This window comes from Haliotis asinina, chromosome 16, assembly GCF_037392515.1.
Source record: "Haliotis asinina isolate JCU_RB_2024 chromosome 16, JCU_Hal_asi_v2, whole genome shotgun sequence".
Lineage (NCBI taxonomy): Eukaryota > Metazoa > Mollusca > Gastropoda > Lepetellida > Haliotidae > Haliotis > Haliotis asinina.
This window is the reverse complement of record NC_090295.1, coordinates 38,434,385-38,454,420: the sequence shown is the minus strand read 5'-3', so window position 1 is coordinate 38,454,420 and position 20,036 is coordinate 38,434,385. Positions and strand designations below refer to the sequence as shown.

Genomic DNA, 20,036 nt, shown 5'->3' with positions numbered 1-20,036 from the left:
AAAGCGGCGTAAAACTATATTCACCCACTCAGCTCAGACCGTTTTCAGTCATGTCATATGTCTCTTAATCCAACGCTAGTGGTGGTCAGATCCGATATTGACAGTGTTAATGTTACACTACCCGTCTTTTAGAGCGTAACCATCTATCTCATGTTGGGAGGCTTTATCAATGAATGTGTTATGTTAAAACATTAAACTTATGAATGAACAATTAATGTGTATAGTATTTTTCAATTAGATAACATTTACATCACTTTATATGTAAATCTATGTTACATTGTTAAATGGAATGCATAGCATGAAGAAAATCACACTTGAAAAATGATTCATCCAAAGCGGTGTTCGTCTTGTTCGTCTTGTTCGTCTTGTTCTTTTTTTTTTTTTTTTTTTTTGAATGTTCAGTTTATCAGTGGTGACAGTTCCGGTGCGCAATGAGAAATGCATACTCGACTTGTTTAGTAGGTTCCAGGTGCCCTCTTAATTGTTTTTAGTCAGATGTTGAGTCAGCTTATGTGGCTGCTGAAATGAATCTTGCATGTGTGCTCCATGACCAGGCCTCGGTGGATAATTAGTTTATTAAAAACAATTGTGTCCGTGTAAGTGTGTTCAGAATACTAACGTTTGTGGTAAATAAATGCTCCCTCGACGGATGTCATTTCTAGTGCAATAACCCCTCCCTGTCTACTTCCGTTCACTGGCACGAGAAGTTTGCCGGCATAATATTTGGGAGTTAAAAGTTGTCAAGTAGTAGATTTAGAATGGAAACTTGGGTCTCCGTTGCTGGATTAGGTGGAGGTGGTGTTCTCGCTGCAGCGTGTGCCTACAAAGTACTTAGGTGTGGTTTGTTTTGAAATTGACCACAAAAGCATGCCTGGTTATCGAATTTCCCGCCGCGGTGTCAAGTTCAGTGGTGGGGTCTCCACGAGACTGGTCACTGGGTTCTCGAATACGCTCTCTTACGGACTCTCAGTTCAACAGCTTCATGCCCTTATTTGCCCCCAAATTTCCAATATTTGCTGAAAATGTGAAGAATTTTTGCGAGTAGTACTGTGTGTACACTTTGTTTGCACGAGGAACTTTCAACTGCCCTAAGTTTGAAGCATATAGATACACTATGCTAACTTTACGTTTCCCCATATTTATGTTTAAGAAATGCAGAAAAAAACTATACTGCTGATCTACTGCATCTGGGCATTTACAATTTTCTATTTGTAATCTGCTCTTTAGAAAATGTGGGTTGTGGTGTAGCCCACAGGGGCTTGTAACGCTGAAAACTGCCATCAACATAAATATTGTCCCTAATGGGGTATTACTACTATGAAAAAGGGGTAGCCTTGGTGGTTAAAGCTTTTTCTTAGAAAGAGTTCTGCCCGTATCCCACTCTTTTTACATAGGATATTTCCACCTTCCCCTGTATAATATTCCAACACTGAAATAAGTTCATTGGTTGTTTTTTTACCGGTTCTTGTTTATTGAATGTATATTTAGAGTAAGGTATGCATGCCAGTTTGTAATTTAGCTTTTTGACTGGGGTTGGGCGTACAGGCAGAACTCTACCATTTGCTTGTCACCCTGAAGACCATGGTTCAGTGCCCAACAAGTGTACAATGTGTGAAGCCTACAGGGCGTGCAGTTTAATATGTGGCATGTCCACCATGTTTGGTGATACATACACATTGATGGCATACAGTTGTTAACTTCAAGATGGTTGCACGATATTGCCTGCCATTCTGCCTGGAGAGCTGCTTCAAGCTGGGCCAATTTGACTGATGCGGCGTCCCTGGCATACTCAGATGCTCAACTGAGGACCTGTCAGGGGACTTACAGGGCTTGTCCAATGTCTCCATGTCTTCTCCTCGGAGATCGGTCGGAAATTCTGGTCTGTTTATTCTAGTCAGTGGAGCCAAGATGGTATGCAAAATTTCGTCAGCAGATAACTAACCAGTCAAGTGTGCAGTAATGATGACCAGATCGAATTGTCTGTCATGTGATACAAACTGCCCCATACCATGACACTACCACCCCATACCATGACACTACCACCCCATACCATGACACTACCACCCCATACTGATCATGGTCAATAATTGCCGACAAGTGAAGGTCCTGGGGTAGAATAGGCCTTCAGCAAACCATACTTGCTATTAAAGGCAACTGTGCTTGTCATAAGAGGTGACTAATGGGATTGGATGGTCAGGCTCGCCGACATGGTTGACACATATCATCGGTTCCCAACTGCGCAGATGGATGCTCATGTTGTTGGTCACTGGATTGTCTGGTCCAGCCTCGATTATTTGCAGACTAATAGTAATGCGGCGTAATAGTTCTTTGCGATACTGCCTTGGGGACATTTTCAGCATGTGTTAATCTGAGTTGCATTAGTGATTGAGTTCCCCGATAGGTGGACAGTTTACCGTCAGTGTGCATGAGGATCATGTGCTGTCGTGTGGAATTTCCGTGTGATTAGATGTTGAGTTCAGCTGCAATGTCACGGTATTGCACACATCCTCCACAGTTTTTGCTGCATTCAAATTCTTAATTCCCTAATTTTTTGTCGGTAGTTCATACTGGCCTTTAGTTAAACAAAATATAGAACAGTGTAACCCATGCTTGTCAGATGGTGACACCAGCAGCTGCAACAGCTTCAGATAAATTTGAGTGAGGTTTAATTTGAGCAGGGTTTAAGCCACTTTTAGTAAATTGGCAGTGTACCAGAAATATCGTGGGGACTCCAGAGATTGACTTCACACAGTGCCCCTGTGTGGAGAAATGAACCTGGGCCTTGATAGAAATAACAATGGTTGTCTTTGATATTGTAGACAGTTCTATTACTTGTATTTATGAAATTGAGAATTATGGTTGTATTTAAAATAGTCACAGTACTGATAGAGAAGTAGAGCACATTAGCCATAAAGACAGCAAGGATAGATGTTTTCAGACAGTGAATACAAGTTTTACATATAGTATGATGGAAGTAAGTCGTACAATACACAAAACATGTCCTGTGACAGGTATACTGATAGTCGTTCCAATTCTCAGTTTGTCAGCTCTCTTGTTCATCAGTTCAGGTTTTCAATCTCCATTCTTTTTTGTTTTGCCAGACCACGCTTCCCAGTGCGTGTCAACTGCTGGTTCTGCAACTCCGACACGGTGGTGCCATATGGGAACCGTAACTGCTGGGACTGTCCGAGCTGTGATCAGTACAATGGCTTTGATAAAGTAGGTGACGAACAGTATATTTGTGTCTTTATCCTTATTGATCATTGGAATATAAACAATCTGATCTTGCAGATGTATCACAAAATATCTTTTTGTCCCCCATCACCACATACACACACATGAAAGTAGATTTGTTCAAAATTAATAATCCCTACTTCCCTTAAAATCGTCTTCACACCTGCCATCCCACCTGTGAAGATCAGGGCTAGGATTGACCTTAAGTCATCGTATCCCAATTACCTAAAGCTATGTTCATGCCGTTGATCCCTCATTTCTGATGTCCCATGCTGTGATATTGCTGGAATATTGCTATAAACTGTGTTAAACCAAAGTCACTCACTCACTGTTGACTCCTTGATTATCTGGTCTAGACTCGGGTATTTACAGACAATATAGCCATTGAACCCAGTTGACCTGTGAAGGTCCAGGGTAGAATAGTCCTTCAGCAACCCATGCTTGCGGTAAAAAGCGACTATGCTTGTCGTAAGAGGCGACTAATGGGATTGGGTGGTCAGGCTGGCTGACTGGGATGATTCATGCCATCGGTTCCCAGTTGTGCAGATCAATGCTTATGCTGTTGATCATGGCATTGTCTGGCCCAGACTTGATTATTTACAGACCATTGCCATATAGCTGGAATATTGTTGAGTGCAGCGTAAAACTAAAGTCCCTCGCTCACTCACTGACTCCAACCCAGCCAGTGAATCATTGAACTAACTCTGTTGTTGCAGACAGGGGACTACAACAAAGACATTCCTGCCCAGCACATGCTGGAACTGAATCATGGCATTGGTTGTCGCCCCGAGGAGTATCTTGGCAGCTCCTCAGCTCTCTGTAATGGATGTGAAGAGAACCAGCTCCTAAAGGTCAAACAGCTGGCCAGCTTTGTGCCCATGAATGAGGTAGGTGAGAGCCTAGTTTTGATGAAGATACATTGGCCAGCTCTGTGCTCATGAAGAAGGTATGTGAGAGTCTAGGGTTGGTTAGATACATTGGCCAGCTTTGTGCCCATGATTGAGGTAGGTGAGAGCCTAGTTTTGGGAACATACATTGACCAGCTTTGTGCACATGAATCAGGTATGTGTGAGTCTAGGGTTGGGAAGATTCATTGATATGGGGTAGTCAAATCCTCTGTTTCTGACACGGTGTTCATTGTGCTCATTTCCTCAGGATCAAGGTCATGTCTGTCACAATATAAAGATGTTTTATTGTGTGTCCTCGTGATGATTCTGGGCTGGGACACCGTCAGAGTCTTAGCTGAACTAAACCAACAGTCAGGTTCATTAAGTAATGACCTGCTGCACCATAGCTCAACAGGGTAGAGCGTCATGATGTCACTCTTAGATTGTATTATCTACATTGTGTGAAGGGACTGCGAGATAGCTAAGCAGTTAAGGCATTCCCTTGTTAAGCCAAAGAAACATTTTTTTTTCTGTATTGCATCTGAATACTCCCTCAACAAAGACCTGCATGTGGAAACAATGAAATGATGCTAAACTAGTCACCAGTCATGTATTGTGTGTCCAGGACAACTATGACGCTGAGATTGATGCCTACAAGGACCACCTGGAGAGGGTGTATGAACTCTGTGACCCCTGCAAGATGGTTGTGGAGCATGAGTTGATGAAGCAGGATGATGCTCTCCGGACCAAGCTAGACTCCAATACATCATCCACTTCCAGCACATCACAACAGTCTCCTTTGGTGGGTAGTTGAAAAGGCATCAGTTTGGTAAACAACAGTAAGTGTATTTGGCTGAGCCCTCAAAACCAGTCTTGTTTAGTCCAGTTGACCTGAGAGAAAGGCAGATGTGCTTGTCAGGTGTCTATCAGACAGATTTTTGGGACGCTAGTTCCTGCATTCTAAATGATTGAAAATTAACAATGGATGCAACAATATTTATTAGTGCGTCCACAGGAATGCAATATTACAACATGATATTTATTTGTCTGGGACACATGTAGCTCAGCTTCAACTTCAACCTGTGGTGCATTTGACATCAGCTTTAAAGCACTTGCATTTGTTGGTTGCACACTGTTTGCCACTCTTAGAACAGGTTGGAAAACCATTGAAACTGATTTTTAGTTAGTCTGCCAAATAAATCGACTAGTTCTTCAGTAATTTGTATATTGACTGACATTTTCAGGCAATGTGCAAATTGACTGAGTGAATCAGGCAGATGCACAGAATTTGGCTTTCAAAGTGAGTGAGTGAGTGAGTTTAGTTTTACGCCGCACTCAGCAATATTACAGCTATGTGGCGGCGGTCTGTAAATAATCGAGTCTGGACCAGACAATCCAGTGATCAACAACATGAGCATCGATCAATTGGGAACCGATGACATGTGTCAGCCAAGTCAGCGAGCCTGACCACCCGATCCCGTTAGTCGCCTCTTACGACAAGCTGAGTCGCCTTTTATGGCAAGCATGGGTTGCTGAAGGCCTATTCTACCCCGGAACCTTCACAGGTCTTGGCTTTCAAAGCATAGACAACATGTTGTGCTTTCCTCACTGATAAGTGGGTGTGGTTGATTGATGCTGTGTTTGTACCAACCAACCAATTCCATTTTTTGGCGATATTTGATTGTTTGAATGGCCTCTATGTGACATTTCCACCATAGACCATTCTGGATAGTTCTTTAACTGTACATTTCTTCAACATTTCTGGAATTGTTGAAGTGCCTGTGAAGGTGCGGGTTAGAATAGGTCTTCATGGGTTACTTGCAAGAGTCGAGACAAGTGAAGGTCCAGGGTAGAATAGCAAGCCATGCTTGCCATAAAAGGCAACTATGCTTGTCCTAAGAGGCTACTAATGGGATGAGGTTATCAGACTCGATGACTTCTTTGACATGTCATTAGTTCTTAGTTGTGCAGATCAATGCTCATGTTGTTGATCACTGGATTGTCTGGTTCAGACTCTATTGTTTACAGACTGCCGCCTTATAGCTGGAATGTTGCTGAGTGCGGCGTAAAACTAAACTCACTCACTGAATTGTTCAAGAGGATTGTTAAGACAGTAAGAGGATTGATTCACTAAATCTTCTAAATAAAGTAAGTGTTCCCTTATGGCATCAAAGATGACGGGTACATGTGTACGTCAAGGGGCATAACCCTGCTAGAACTAGGCAATTGTTTGATTAGAGGAACTCCAACTTACATTTATCACTGAATTTAACACAGCTCTCTTACATTTCTAGAAAGGCGTGTCGGATCTGTCCTCTCCAGCACACTGCACTGCGGGTGATCTCCTGGGTTTGACCTCTCTGGTGTGTTCGTGTTTGGTGCTGGCCTACAGCCTGGCCCAGTATGTGTGGCTGTCAGATGTGTGGCTTCTGCTGACCTTCGTAGAGATCATGCGGCCATATCAGCAGGCTGTCCATTACACTGGCCTCTGTCTGTGCCTCATGTCCAAGATACTTATTGGGAAGGACAGGTACGTAATTGCTGCTTGTCGTGACTACATAGAATTCTACCCTTGGTGATTCTGGTTAAGGACAGGTTCCTGGCTTCAGTGGACGAAATATGGCCTGTCTGACCACCCGAGACAGCTAACTTTTGCAAATGACCGGCCCAGTGGTCTGGTGAAAATTTTAGATAACATGTTCCATATATAGTCAAATCTGATCGTTATATACTTATTATATTAGTCTGCTCACAGCTACATTACCACTGGTCCACACATCGTTGCGGACCCATATTGTGAAGTACAATTGGCTGTTCTATCTTGTTAGTGGTCTTTTTGGTGTCCAAAGCCTACATGCAAATAGGAAATATTCTGAAATGAATCTTTTTCCATTTATAACCCCTATGAAATGTTATGTAAATTAGTCTTAAGGCTTTGTCTTGTCAATATGCTAACTCTGCTGTGACAGTCCTCACTCTCTCTGTGCTCAGATGTCTCATTCCAGAAGCCAGTCTTGCATGTTCTTTTCTTGTCCTTAGGTAATTTCTTCAGGGTTACCCCTAGACATTTATTTGGGCCTTGGGTTGATTCTCTGAATTTTTGTGAGGGAGTCGGAATAAAAAGTTTGCAAAGATAATCAATTTTTTACTAATGATTCCTTTTTCTTTCAGGTATATGCCTTTAAGTCTGAATTCTAAAGAGTTATCATTTGTACTTTCAAATCAGTTTGACATCAGAAATCAATTTAGTTACATTTATTGCCTGTAGCAGTGAATTATGTGGTTTTGATTAGTGATTTTATTGCATCAGAAGCAATGCTGTGTTTGTATTGTATGTGTATTTTCACTTTACATTGTGTCATATGCGCAGGTTTTCCGCATTAAGGGGAACCCTGTGTCTTCTGGGTTTATTACAGTGCTATCAATGTTTACTTTCTGTACACTTTTACTTGACTGATAACAGTGGATGATTTGCCGTGAGAAATCTATTTGATACTGACTTTAACACTTTCATATAAAAGGGGCAATTTGAATTTTGAGTCCTATCTTTGAACTGGTTACTGATTAGTGTTAGTTATGGTTTCCACGGTTACGATTCCTGTGTTTCAGACTGTTCCTCGTGGATGTTATGGTGAGCATCACCTGGATATTATGTGCGGCAGCCGTGACAAGGGACATAACTCTGTGGTCACCTGGGCTGGCTGTTGACTGCAAGGTACTGACGTTCTTGTTTGGTGTCAACTTGGTACTGTCTGTGGTCAGCTGTATTATCACTAGGAAGAGGACAAACGCCACAACACAGACATTCAGGAGGTGAGTTGTAGAACCAGTCTCGGTTAAATAGCCTTCTGTGCTTCCTGCGTCTGTCTCAAAAGTAGTGTTGTTGAGAACAGAAGCCTGGAAGAGTTTATGGCATTAAGGTTAGAACACCCTCACAGCTCTATGGAAGTGATGTAACAGGAGAGAACTTTCTCATGGGTCTGTAGAAATCTTGTAATCATGAAAGGGACAAATAGGGACTATTCCCTGTACCTTTGACAAGGCTTAATGTGTACATATTGGTCTATAGTAATTTTCAAAAGGTCGGGTTCAAACCCCCCTGAACAACCACGTCTTGGATCCAGTAATGTTGTCATTGGTTTTTGCTGTTAGATCAGTGTTTCAGGTTAGAGAGTGTATGCCGCGATGTGAATATTATTCCATCTGTCTAATCTGTATGCAGGCTTTCGCTGGACAAAAGCACAGGCAGCTATCAGAGTGAGACTGAAACGGTTGCCATATCCTCTGTCAGCACCAGTCGAAGGGCACGACCTGACCCTGAACCTGAGTCAGAGGTCAAGGAAGAGCAGTTGGATGACCTTGACCTTGAAATGGAAGCATTCTCCCTTGGGTCAAAACCGACTCAGATGAAGAGGAGTGATTCAGGTGGAGAAATCATAAGCTTGGCTTATTACCTACTTCTGGGAGAAGTCAACATTTTATGAATGCTTCCCTAGGAATGTTAACTCTTTTGTTATGTGACACTGTCTTGGACTCAGAATGTCCACAAGTGCACAGACATTATGGATATCTGCTTATTTATTGCATACACAACATTTCAGGACTTTCCCCTTGTCTATTCATCATTCACCAGCCAAAGGGGAAAGGAAAAGCCCAGCAACATTGTGTATATAACAAAGCTGACATCCACATTATTTTGTCTGATACCACAATCGGTTGTCACAGTGAGGTTAGTGTCTGGAAATAGGAAATACATTTTCTCCCTTTGCTTGTTTAAAATTGTAACAATTAATTGTGTTCAAAGAACATTTTGTAAATGATTCAGAAATTGCTATTGCTAAGCCAGGTTGCTAAATCTGGTGTTTGTTCTTACAGTACTAATATCAGTGTACCATTCCATAATAGTTTTAATGTCTCCGCATTGAGTATCAGTTTGCAACTAAGTACTAAGTACTGTAAGAAAGTCTAACATACATGCTTATTATAAAAATCCGTCAGTGCCTATTGGACAGTGCTGTAGTTAGGTGAAAGTTTGTGTGTTTGGTTAGTCGTATCTCTTTCATCTTATATCTTGGGGTGTCTGTCTTCAAGGCTGCCTGGATCCATATATTCCTTGTCACCAAATTTCACTCTCTGTTTCATGTTACCATAGACAAGCAGAATTTTTTCCATATCTCTGCTCATTCTTTCTTGGTTCTCCCTTCTCCTATTGATGGTTACTTTGAAACTTGAATTCCTTTGAAATGGGAAATCACTCACCCGTGAGTTACCTCCCTTGTTGCACGGAATCTGTTCCACAGGGCTTGAGGTGAGTGATTGAGAGATTGGTGAGAGCTGGGCTCAAGTCACAGTTTTGGCGGGATAAGGGAGGCAAGGGGTCAGTGATTTTACGTTTCTCCAGGGAACTAAGGGATTCAAGTTTCCATGTCAGCTGTTTTATGTGCTTTTCCAAGCACCTTTCTTGTCAGGTTGATGATCCGGGTTTACTTAGTGAAAATAGATGTGGTGCAGTATTTATGATGACGTGTGTATTAGTTTTACCATTGAGGACCACAGTAAGAGTTCATTGTCACTCGGTGTCACTATGTAATATGTTACATGACCTATATAGCACACACGGTATGAGCTCCGCATAATTTCAGCCAGACACACAGCTGGTTAGATGTAAAACATTCAGCCAAAACCTACCTGGCCATAAGGTAAAGTTTGACAGTCGATGTAGTTTATCATTCAGTTGGAATTCAACATATGTCATATTTGGGATTTCACTTCCTCAGTAAAGTACAAATTCTAGTACCTTTTTGGTTGAGTCCCATTCGGGATTCGAACCCGCACCCTCAGAGTCAGGCACCTAGTCGCCAGCACACAAAGTCAGCCACCTAACCCGCTCAGCCACCGCAACTTCCACTAAATTGAAAGTCGGACAACTGGTAGTCTAGACTGTGTACTTTGTTTACCCCTCTGATAAGTGTGAATTGGCACGGCTCCCACAACCGAAAGCTATGATTACACGATGCCATTTAGGAGGAAGTGATTTCCCACTGAGGAAGTGAAATCCCAAATATGACATATGTTGCATTTGACCACTTCCTAAATGGCATCGTGTAATCAGTTGGAATTCATTCATTTTTATGAGTGAATTGATAATGATCGATTACCCTGAATTTGATAAGTATCTTCATATACATCTCTAAATCTTAACCCAATCTGTCTTCGGCAGTCAGGCAAGCAGTTACTTCAAATGCTGTTGTAGAGTTCTGGATTGTGCACACCAGACACCTTAGGTTTGAATCGTGGTCTGTTGAGACCCGTGAAGGTCCCGGGGTAGAATAGGACTTCAGCAACTCTTGCTTGCCATAGAAGGCGACTCAGCTTGTCGTAAGAGGCGACTAACGGGATTGGGTGGTCAGGCTCGCTGACTTGCTTGACACATGTCATCGATTCCCAATTGCGCAGATGGATGCTCATGTTGTTGATCACTGGATTGTCTGGTCCAGACTCGATTATTTACAGACCGCCGCCATGTAGCTGGCATATTGCTGAGTGCGGCATAGAACTCAACTCACTCACTCACTCCTGGTCTTTTGCAGATGTATTTCCAGGTGTTTCAGCACAATACACATCCTCGTGGTTTTTTTAAGAGTAGAAGATCTTTGTGACTTTGGATATGTGTTCCACATTGAATCGACTTGCCATAGTATTGCCGGATTATTGTTCAAACTGGCATTGAAACCAATCTGAATCACAACCCCACCTGCAGATTTATTTCTGTAATAGAGAATGCAAAATAGAAAATGTGCATTAAAATATAAACATTCCTTCGGTTCAGGTATGTTTTCCATGACGGGTAGCCAGGCCAGCTTTACTTCATTGAGTGCCATCCCTCGTCCATTGCTGGGTCCATCAAGGCCGCTGATCAGCCCTGCTAGACTACGTGTGACGTCCTCCACACCCACAGGTAGGACAGTAACTCCCGGAGGTGTTGGGGTATGGTGGCTGCATGAGACAAGAGAAGGTCCTGGTAGAATAGGCCTTCAGCAGCCTATGCTTGCCATAAGAGGCAACTAACAGGATTGGGTGATGACGCTTGCTGACTTGTTTGGTATATGTCAGTTACCAGTTGTGCAGATCTATGCACATGCTGTTGATTACTGGATTGTCTGGTCCAGACTTGATTATTTACAAACTGCTGCCATATAGCTGGAATATTGCTCAGTGTGGCGTAAAGCTATGTAAACTCACTCACTCACTGGTTTTGCATGACATCCTCTAAGTGAGTAGCTCCGTGTGTGTGTGTGTGTGTCTGTCTGTGTCTGTGTCTGTCTGTGTGTGTCTCTTGAAATGACATAAAAGGTTCACGTGACACTTCTATTGTATTTAGTTTTATATGGCATTGACTGTGGACATTTTCTCATCAACACCCTCTTCATAAACCTTGTATTTGTGAGAACAATGGAATGATGTGGTGGTGTATGGTTCTGCTCACAGAGCACAGTCACAAATCAGTTGATAGCTGAAGTTGATCAATGTTGAGTGACGACTCCTTGGATGGGTGACACAGTTTGGTAGCTTGACTCCTGAGAGTTTCTAGGACTACAGACTTGTCCCACAAGGAAGCACAGAGGATACATGTGGTCTTACCTTGAAAAATGGGTACCAGGTGGGATAAGTCAAGTGACTTAACCAACAAGCAGCAGAGGTTATCGCGGTTAATAGTATTCTGCGTTATTGATTGTTAGAACTAGGAGCACTATGGTCACAATGCTTGTGTACTAGATGTTTAGATGGAGTAGGCTTGTTGCCAGTAGTCTCACCTATGAAATATGTGTCTTCAGTAATGTTTCATTCTGTTTCTGGTAGACATCTTTAATCAAACTACATCAAGTGGACCCATCCTTCACACGAACCCTGCCTTTGATTCAAGAAACCGACAGTCTCTGCAGTTTCCAAGGCTCCAGAATCAAGCCCGGAACAATCCCTTTCTGGAACAGAGTCTCACGACAGAGAGATTGTCTCTCTTCAACTCTCAAATCTCATCTAATACAGTATCACAACATCCGTGGCAGACAAAAAGGGACAGTGAGGCAAACTCTACAAGACAGTTTGATGTCAGTGTGTCTGAGCAGAGCACGTTACAAACCTCACCACTCAGGAACAGCTCTCTGTGGCAGCACGCCAAGTTTGGCCAGACTCACTTGTCCCCAGATAAACTGTCCCAGTGTAAATTCTCATCCAAAAAACCTGAGGCTTCTCCCAAGCAGAGCCTTCAGACAGACATTTGTAGAGGCTTGACCCGTCCAAGTACACCCATAAGGAAGTCGCTATGGCAACACAACATCATGCAGGAGTTGGACAATCAGATGACTGTCCCAGTGATAGAGAACAATGTGTTTCAGAGGACTTCTACAGGGCCAGTTGTGCCCAGTGCTACAAAAAAGAGCACGGAATCATGTATGTTGACGTCCAGCACATTGATGTCATCGCTGGATGATGACCACCTGAGGCGGAGACATGTGCAATCAGTTGAGGAGGATACTAGTCAGGTGAAGGAGAATTCCACCAAGTCATCTGATTGTCTGGTTGACAGCACTGTCATCATTAAACCCAGCAGGCCAAGCAGTGAGTATAGAAGCAAGATGTCATTGGTCGGGAACTGGGGGGAATAGTCTTCAGTGTTCCGCTGTTCAAAACAACCTTAGCTAAGATAACCTTAAACACTATGGTTAGAGTTACGATCACCTTAAGAAAAAGATGGACCCATTGCACAAAACAACCTTCGGGCAACCTTAACTCGGACTCCAACTTTAGTCGTACGCTTAACTAAGACTAAACTTTGCAGCGCAGGAGTAATGGAAGCGTCATTAGCTACCACATGAATTCAGCATGTCTGGTTTACTCGTTCTGTCTCTGTACACTCCTGCTTCCTCAAATGTGTCTTAATCTCGTATAGAATAAAAGCAGCCTCCAAATTTCCTTCCCAACCTTAGGGACGCTATGGTTGGGTCAGACCAACCTTAGTTATCAACCTTAACTTAAGGTTAAGCTTAGTTAAGGTGGTTTGGTGCAACAGGAGGCTAACCTTAGTAAAGGTCTAAGGTTGTAATGTATGACATTAGGTTGACCTTAAGAGATAAGGTTGTTTTGAACAACGGAGCACGAGACACTATGTTGTGATTTCACTGAGGTTGAATAGATTCCCTAGAATGTGCCGCTTCAGGCTGTCGATCCACGTCTTGTTGTCTAGCCGAACGACATATGAAGAAGCAGGTTAGAATTGGTCGTAAGCAACCCGTTTGTTGTAACAGGCGACTATTGGGGTGGGTTAGTCAGTTGTATTGACTCAGTAGAGTCATGTCATGGTATCAAAATTGTGTAGGTTGATGCTCATACTGTATATCACAGGATTATCATGTTCAGATTTGATTATTTACATACCACTGCAAAATAGCTGAAATGTTGAGTTTGTGTGGCATATAAATGAACTCTCACTGTATAGTCCAGACTCGGAGTAAAAGTTTTGTTACACCACTGATGATGTCATGCAGATGTAGTCTTTCATATGTGAACTAGACTTGGTACATCATATAGTTCCAATATCGTATATTGGTTTGGTTGATAAATGAATCTAACACACTGTGTAATCCGACAATTTTTCCATGTCCCAGTGAGTGAAGGATTCTACACTTTATGTTGTACCTATGTCTTTGTGATGCCTACCTTACTCTCCTTTACAGATCTGAAGATGCTGGGACTTGGCGCCATCCTGTTTGCTAGTGTTTTGGGAAATGCTGTTTTGGTAGTGTACTTGTGCAGCAAGAGTTAAAGGAAATAAAAGTGTACATTGAAATATGATTGCTGTTAGACAGCCCCTATTCTCTGCTGCTCAGGGTTGTTGGTTGGGTTGGAATGTGTACTTGTGCTGCAGGAGTTGAAGGAAACAGCAGTATAATTGTATCTTTTATAGCAGAGAACAGCAACCATTCTCTGCTGCTCAGTGTGGTTGGGCTGGGTGTACTTGTGTTGCAAGAGTTGAAGGAAACAGAAATATAACTGGATATTTGATAGCAGAAGGCAGCACCCTTTCTTTGCTGCTCAGGATGGTTGGCCTGGAATGGTGTACTTGTGTAGAAGAAGTGAAGGAAACAGCAGTATATATGGATATTTGACAGCAGAAGACAGGCACCCATTCCCTGCTGCTCAGGATGGTTGGGCTGGAATGGTGTACTTGTGTAGAAGTGAAGGAAACAACACGGTATATTGATATTTGATGAAATACTGTCTCTGCTACTTAGGATGGTGGTGCTTGAACATGGTGTACTGGTGTGGCAAGATTTGAAGGAAACCACAGTGTATATTGATATTTGATAGCAGAGAACAGCACCCATTCTCTTATGCTCAGAGTGGTTGGGCTGGAATTATTCTAGTCAATGTTCCTGACCATGTTCGACCAGAATGTTGGCTCTATTTTGAATAAACATATACTTAATGAGGGATACCTTCCTTAGGTCTTGATGTTAGGAAAAAGAGCTAGATGTTGTTTAAAACACAATTATTGACAATATTTCTAGCGACAACATAAACCAAATGGCAGACACATGTTTTGTTTTCTTCTCTATTATAATGTTGATCAGAACTAATCATGTTATTATTGTTTCGTTTTAACAGCGTTGATAAATTACTATTCTGATGACCATTCTGTTGATGATTCCTACTTTTCTCATTGGTCATTACCATGGCTACAAGACTGCATTTTTTGTCGGTTTGGTCTGTGTTCCTTAAATACGTCTTTAGTCAGATTAGTCATATGATTGATGTGAGAATATGTTCAGTCTTCACGCATGGCATGGGTCACACAGGCCTTAGTCAACCAATTAAAAAAGGTGTGACATTTGTTGACCCTATCACGTTGACAGTAGTTGTAATTTAAATTAACAGCAATACATTCAGTCTTCACACATGGTGTGCGTCACACTGACCTTTGGAAAACAGTTATGAAAGGTGTGACATTTGTTCACCTTATCACGCTGTCATTAATTGTAATTTTATTTTACAAGTAACGTTATTTTTTAAAATATCAATGCTATCACCATAAGAAAAGGTGTGAGGAATGAAGTATCATTTGAGATGTTGCTGTAGCAACCCAGAATTCTGTGATATTGCTGACAAGTTTGTGTCCTACATTCCTTTCCCTGACAAGACCTTGGTGTGGAGGTCACAGTGTTACCATTACTACATATTACTGGAAATAAGTTGAATTTTGAACACAAAAAAAGCAGCCTGTAGTAGTGGTATTTTGATCAAATGAAATAATCGAAGAAAGGTTGCACTGAGCAAACAGTAATCGAACATGCACGATTTTGTGACAACTGTTTTCAGTTTTGAAACACTTGAAAATGGAACATATCTTGAAGTTGTCAGGGACTTAGAAAACTTATCATAGTAAGTGAAAATGCTTGACTCAATATTTCTTGAAGACTCCAGGAACTTAAATGTAGCACAATGCATCATGTTACACATACTTGCAGTAATAACCTGATTTGGAAAATCCGAAAAATGACACTAATGATATTTTTTTATTGTTTGTTGTTAATGAAGCAATCGTCAATTGTGTGATTTCAACCAGTTCCCAAGACCTGAAGGGTGACCGGCTCTTCTATGTCTTACTCTTTGATCAATTTTTATTTTGACTAGTCAGGAAACGATATCGTATCGGTTTGTGTGAACTAACAGGAGAAAACGACTTTTGTCAGTGAAGATGTCAAATTTACAATTAAACATGAGACAAGATCATTTACATTATCAGTAGGGGATCGACTTATCTGTAGTAATATGTGGTGAATGTGTTGCTTTAGGCCAGTGTTTCCATGAACGAAAGGTCATAATGCAAAAGATCTTGTCATAAGGTTCTCTCATGGTGTTGTAAATCGCATTGGTTTCAAATGTCTGTAGATGTTATTTTTATATAAAATGAAAAATTTAATGCTAAATATGAGGTTCTCTCATGGTGTTGTAAATTGCATTGGTTTCAAATGTCTGTGGATGTTAATTGTTTTTTTTATATAAAATGAAAAATTTAATGCTAAATAGTTTTGATTAATGTGTGAAATGATCAAATGATTCTTAATTTGTATGGCTGAAATGCAACAGTAGTAGGTGGAAAATGTTTTCTTGCTGTGACCTGAAATCAGTCGCCATGAGAACTGTATCTACTGTAAAGGACACAGAGTTCTGATGTAAAATTATTTCATAAAAATACAATTAATACAAACAGAAGTTAAACATAATTTACCTTGAAATGTTTAACTGAGATCCAGTTAACTTAATCCATACCAATTTTGTAGAATATTACCAAATGATCAAAATGTAATATGTTTAACATTAAACTTTTTTGCAATAACAGGGTATGTCATATTGTAATTCCTAAGGCAGAGGCCATCTCAGGGAGTCCCGTTGTGAAAGAGAGATATCACTGTATTTGGCTTGGTTATTTTGTAATGTGCAAGAATGTATGTGAATTGTATTGTGTTTGAATCTGCAGGCATTGAAGGCCTCTGTTCTGCTGTGATCTTCATTCCAAGATTATCAAAATTCCCTTATTTACCAAAATCTTTGTATCATATCAGACCAAGGACCCGGGTTAGATTCCCAACATGGGTGCAATATGTGAAGCCCATTTGTGGTGTCCCCTGCTGTGATATTGCTGGAATATCGCTTAAAGCAGCATAAAACCATTCTAAGTCAGTGAATGTCATGTCAGTTTGGTTGGTGCCAAGGTGTTCTGGTTTTAAGAGTTTCTTTTCATTCATTGATTCTGACTCAAAATTGAAAGAGATGGAAACACATTTCATTAAAACTCACAGAGAGGCCTTTCTACCCAAGTGGGTCTGTTGTCTTGATTCAATAATATATTCTTCAAGATGAGTTAATAATAAAAGAAATCAGTTATTGACTTGACATTAAGACCAATTTTTGTATCCGCTTTGTTTTCATTTCTGATCCTCTCTGACTAAAAGCTATCACTTATCCTCCCTGATATGTTTTCAGGAGAAAAGTGCCTTCATAGTAAACCTTCACATTCCAAGATAACAAGGTCAGCAACAAAATAAATTCAGATTAATGGAGACATTCCTTGTTTGTCTTTAAAGGCGACACAAAACGAATAAAGTGATGAGATGTATTATCACTACTAGTCTGATCGGAACGTAGCATGTGAATAGATTTGTTTGAGTGTTTGAGTTGTATATTGTGAGTGTATTGACAAGGCAATTGTACATTTTGATGTTTTGTGATTGTCCACTTCGTCCAGATTTCTTACGTTTTCAGGAATCCCAAAAATAAAATGTATAAAAAATTCTTTGGTACAGCATAAATATGATTTATAATGGTGTGTCCCAAAAAATAAATGGCGTCTTATCTGTTTCTTGTTTTTGTGGGTGGTATGCGTCTTGATCACTAGGTTACGGGGTAGAATAGGCCTTCAGCAACCCATGCTTGCCGTAAGAGGCGACTAACGGGATCGGGTGGTCAGGCTTGCTGACTTGGTTGACACATGTCATCGGTTCCCAATTGCGCAGATCGATGCGCATGTTGTTGATCACTGGATTGTCTAGTACAGACTACATTATTTACAGACCGCCTCCATATAGCTGGAATATTGCTGAGTGTGGCGTAAAACTAAACTAACTCACTCGATCACTAGGTGGTCATTGATTTGGGGGAAATTCAGATGTAATGGCCCTCATTCTGCAGCTTCAAGAGGCCCAGAGCGCGTCTCGATGCCTTGTTTATGACATGCACTTAACCCTGGTGTGTACATCCACATTCTGCATGAATACAGCTACTATACATACAGACATACCATCATCAGGCTGTATACCTTTTGTCTTTTGTTTGACCCCCACACTCAGGCTTAATAGAGCTTTCTGGCTGTGGTCTGCAAATGTTGCAGCCTGGGCAAGACAATCCCGTGATCACCATCATGAGCATCGATCTGCGCAGATGGCGATACGATGACGTGTCAACGGAGTCCGTGGGTCTGACCACCCGATCCCGTTAGTCGCCTCTGAAGACAGCATGTATTTTTGAACACCAGCTGTAACCCAGGTCCAGTATTCGAACACGAGCAGGACTTGAAATTTTACCTTTGGAAAAACGTGTGAAATCATTTTGAAATCATGAATCACATCACACTTTAATGCCTTGATGACTGGAGACTGGGTATGTCCGACATCAGAATCAAGTTCTAGGGAACAAAACAATTCTCGTTTGGCATGTCCGATTTTGCAGAACACATGTCAAGATGGAAGGCTCTGGCTCACTCTGCCTGCGGTGCACGTGCAGGCGGTTGCAGTGTCTGTGGCTGAGAACGTCGGTAGCTCTGCTGTCTAGCCTAATTTTCATAACAGCGTATGTGCTGTACACAATAACTGTTAATAAATCGGATTTACGAAATCCATTGTTGTTAATGCTGAACTTACTGAATGTTACTTATTTCCATGAATCTGCTCATATTACGTGAATAACAAGTTAAGCGCCACCCACTTTTTTTTTCAAAAAGTTTGGTTGGAACATGTGAAACCCGATCTATTATAGTTTGGTTTAGTACTTTCAGTTTAGAAACAAAACCATAATGGAAATTATTTTTGCTTTCACCAGGATACATGCGCTTTTGGAAAACCTGCATTTTGTTTTCCTCAAAAAGATTACCTTCTTTTGAAAAGTGAAAATCAGTAATGACTTATATGGTCACGATTGTCACTTTTAACAACTGAAACCTAAATTTAATAGTCTTGTATAAGCTCAACATTAATAGTTATTTTGATTTAAAAAGCAGCGTCATCATATCTATAACAATATTTCCTTTAATTGTGAATTCAAGTGATCATGGCATCCCTACAACAGTTACCAGATGAACCTTCTCTAAATATGGATTGGTCCTCCCAAGATGTTCAGCCTAACATTTCCACAGCTTCATGTCGTAGTTTTGAATAGGCTGGCGCTTAACTTATTATTCTTGGTATAGAATTCACGACCCGTTAGTCACACAGATGTTCATTAGCGTGTTGGGTTAGTTCGGGTTGTATTGAACCCGTGAAGGTCCCGGGGTAGAATAGGTCTTCAGCAACCCATGCTTGCCATAAGAGGCGACTAACGGGATCGGGTGGTCAGGCTCGCTGACTTGGTTGACACATGTCATCGCTTCCCAATTGCGCAGATCGATGTTCATGCTGTTGATCACTGGATTGGATTGTTGGGTTGTCTGTTCACTGTTGTGAACACTGGGGTGTGTATCACGATAAAAGTAGTCTGTATCGTGTATAACGAATCTACACTGTGATGTTTACCTTCGTGTATCTGTACTTTGACAAATGGTTGTGAACAAGCTTTCGTGTATTTGTAACCAGTTTTGTCATGACTATCGTGACTATCATGTATCGTGATTTAGTGACTGTGGTACAAACTCGTTTATTCACTCAGGCCTTGTATTCGAGTTGGAAAAGTGACCTCTTGCCCAATCGTCACCACTCGTCCCTTTCCGTAACCTCCAAGAACGCTCGTCGCTATTCGGCTTGTCCCGGAATAACACGAGTTGGTCACGAATGCATCTTGCCAAGCGTGGTGATTCCCCAGTGTACTCGTGTCATTAATTTGTTGGATGAAGGTCGATGAAAAACTAAACATATAAATAAAATATGTTGTTCCACATGGGCAATGCAACTACTAGTATGCACAGGTGTGTTGTCGTTATGGATGACTGTGGCTGCAATGGATTACTGTTTTACGCTGTTATTCGTGAAAGAAATTCATTATTTAACCCAGATCAAATTTTCTCTACGTCAAACGTTATTCATATCATTGAACTTACAGAATCGGCAGAAAAAGTGGTTCCCTTTTCAAACTGCAACACGTTTGTTA

General features: G+C 41.3%; 1 protein-coding gene across 1 annotated transcript; it reads left to right on the top strand.

Moving 5' to 3' along the window:
* The first annotated feature begins 654 nt into the window (after positions 1-654).
* Positions 655-17,538, top strand: LOC137267600 (transmembrane protein 201-like). The gene is made up of 10 exons (XM_067802090.1): positions 655-835; positions 3,102-3,219; positions 3,951-4,121; positions 4,747-4,923; positions 6,416-6,651; positions 7,731-7,934; positions 8,344-8,546; positions 10,951-11,079; positions 11,982-12,740; positions 13,856-17,538. Exons 1-10 carry the CDS (start codon positions 759-761, stop codon positions 13,942-13,944), a joined length of 2,163 nt encoding a protein of 720 aa, XP_067658191.1. The 5' UTR covers positions 655-758; the 3' UTR covers positions 13,945-17,538.
* The last annotated feature ends 2,498 nt before the right edge of the window (positions 17,539-20,036 follow it).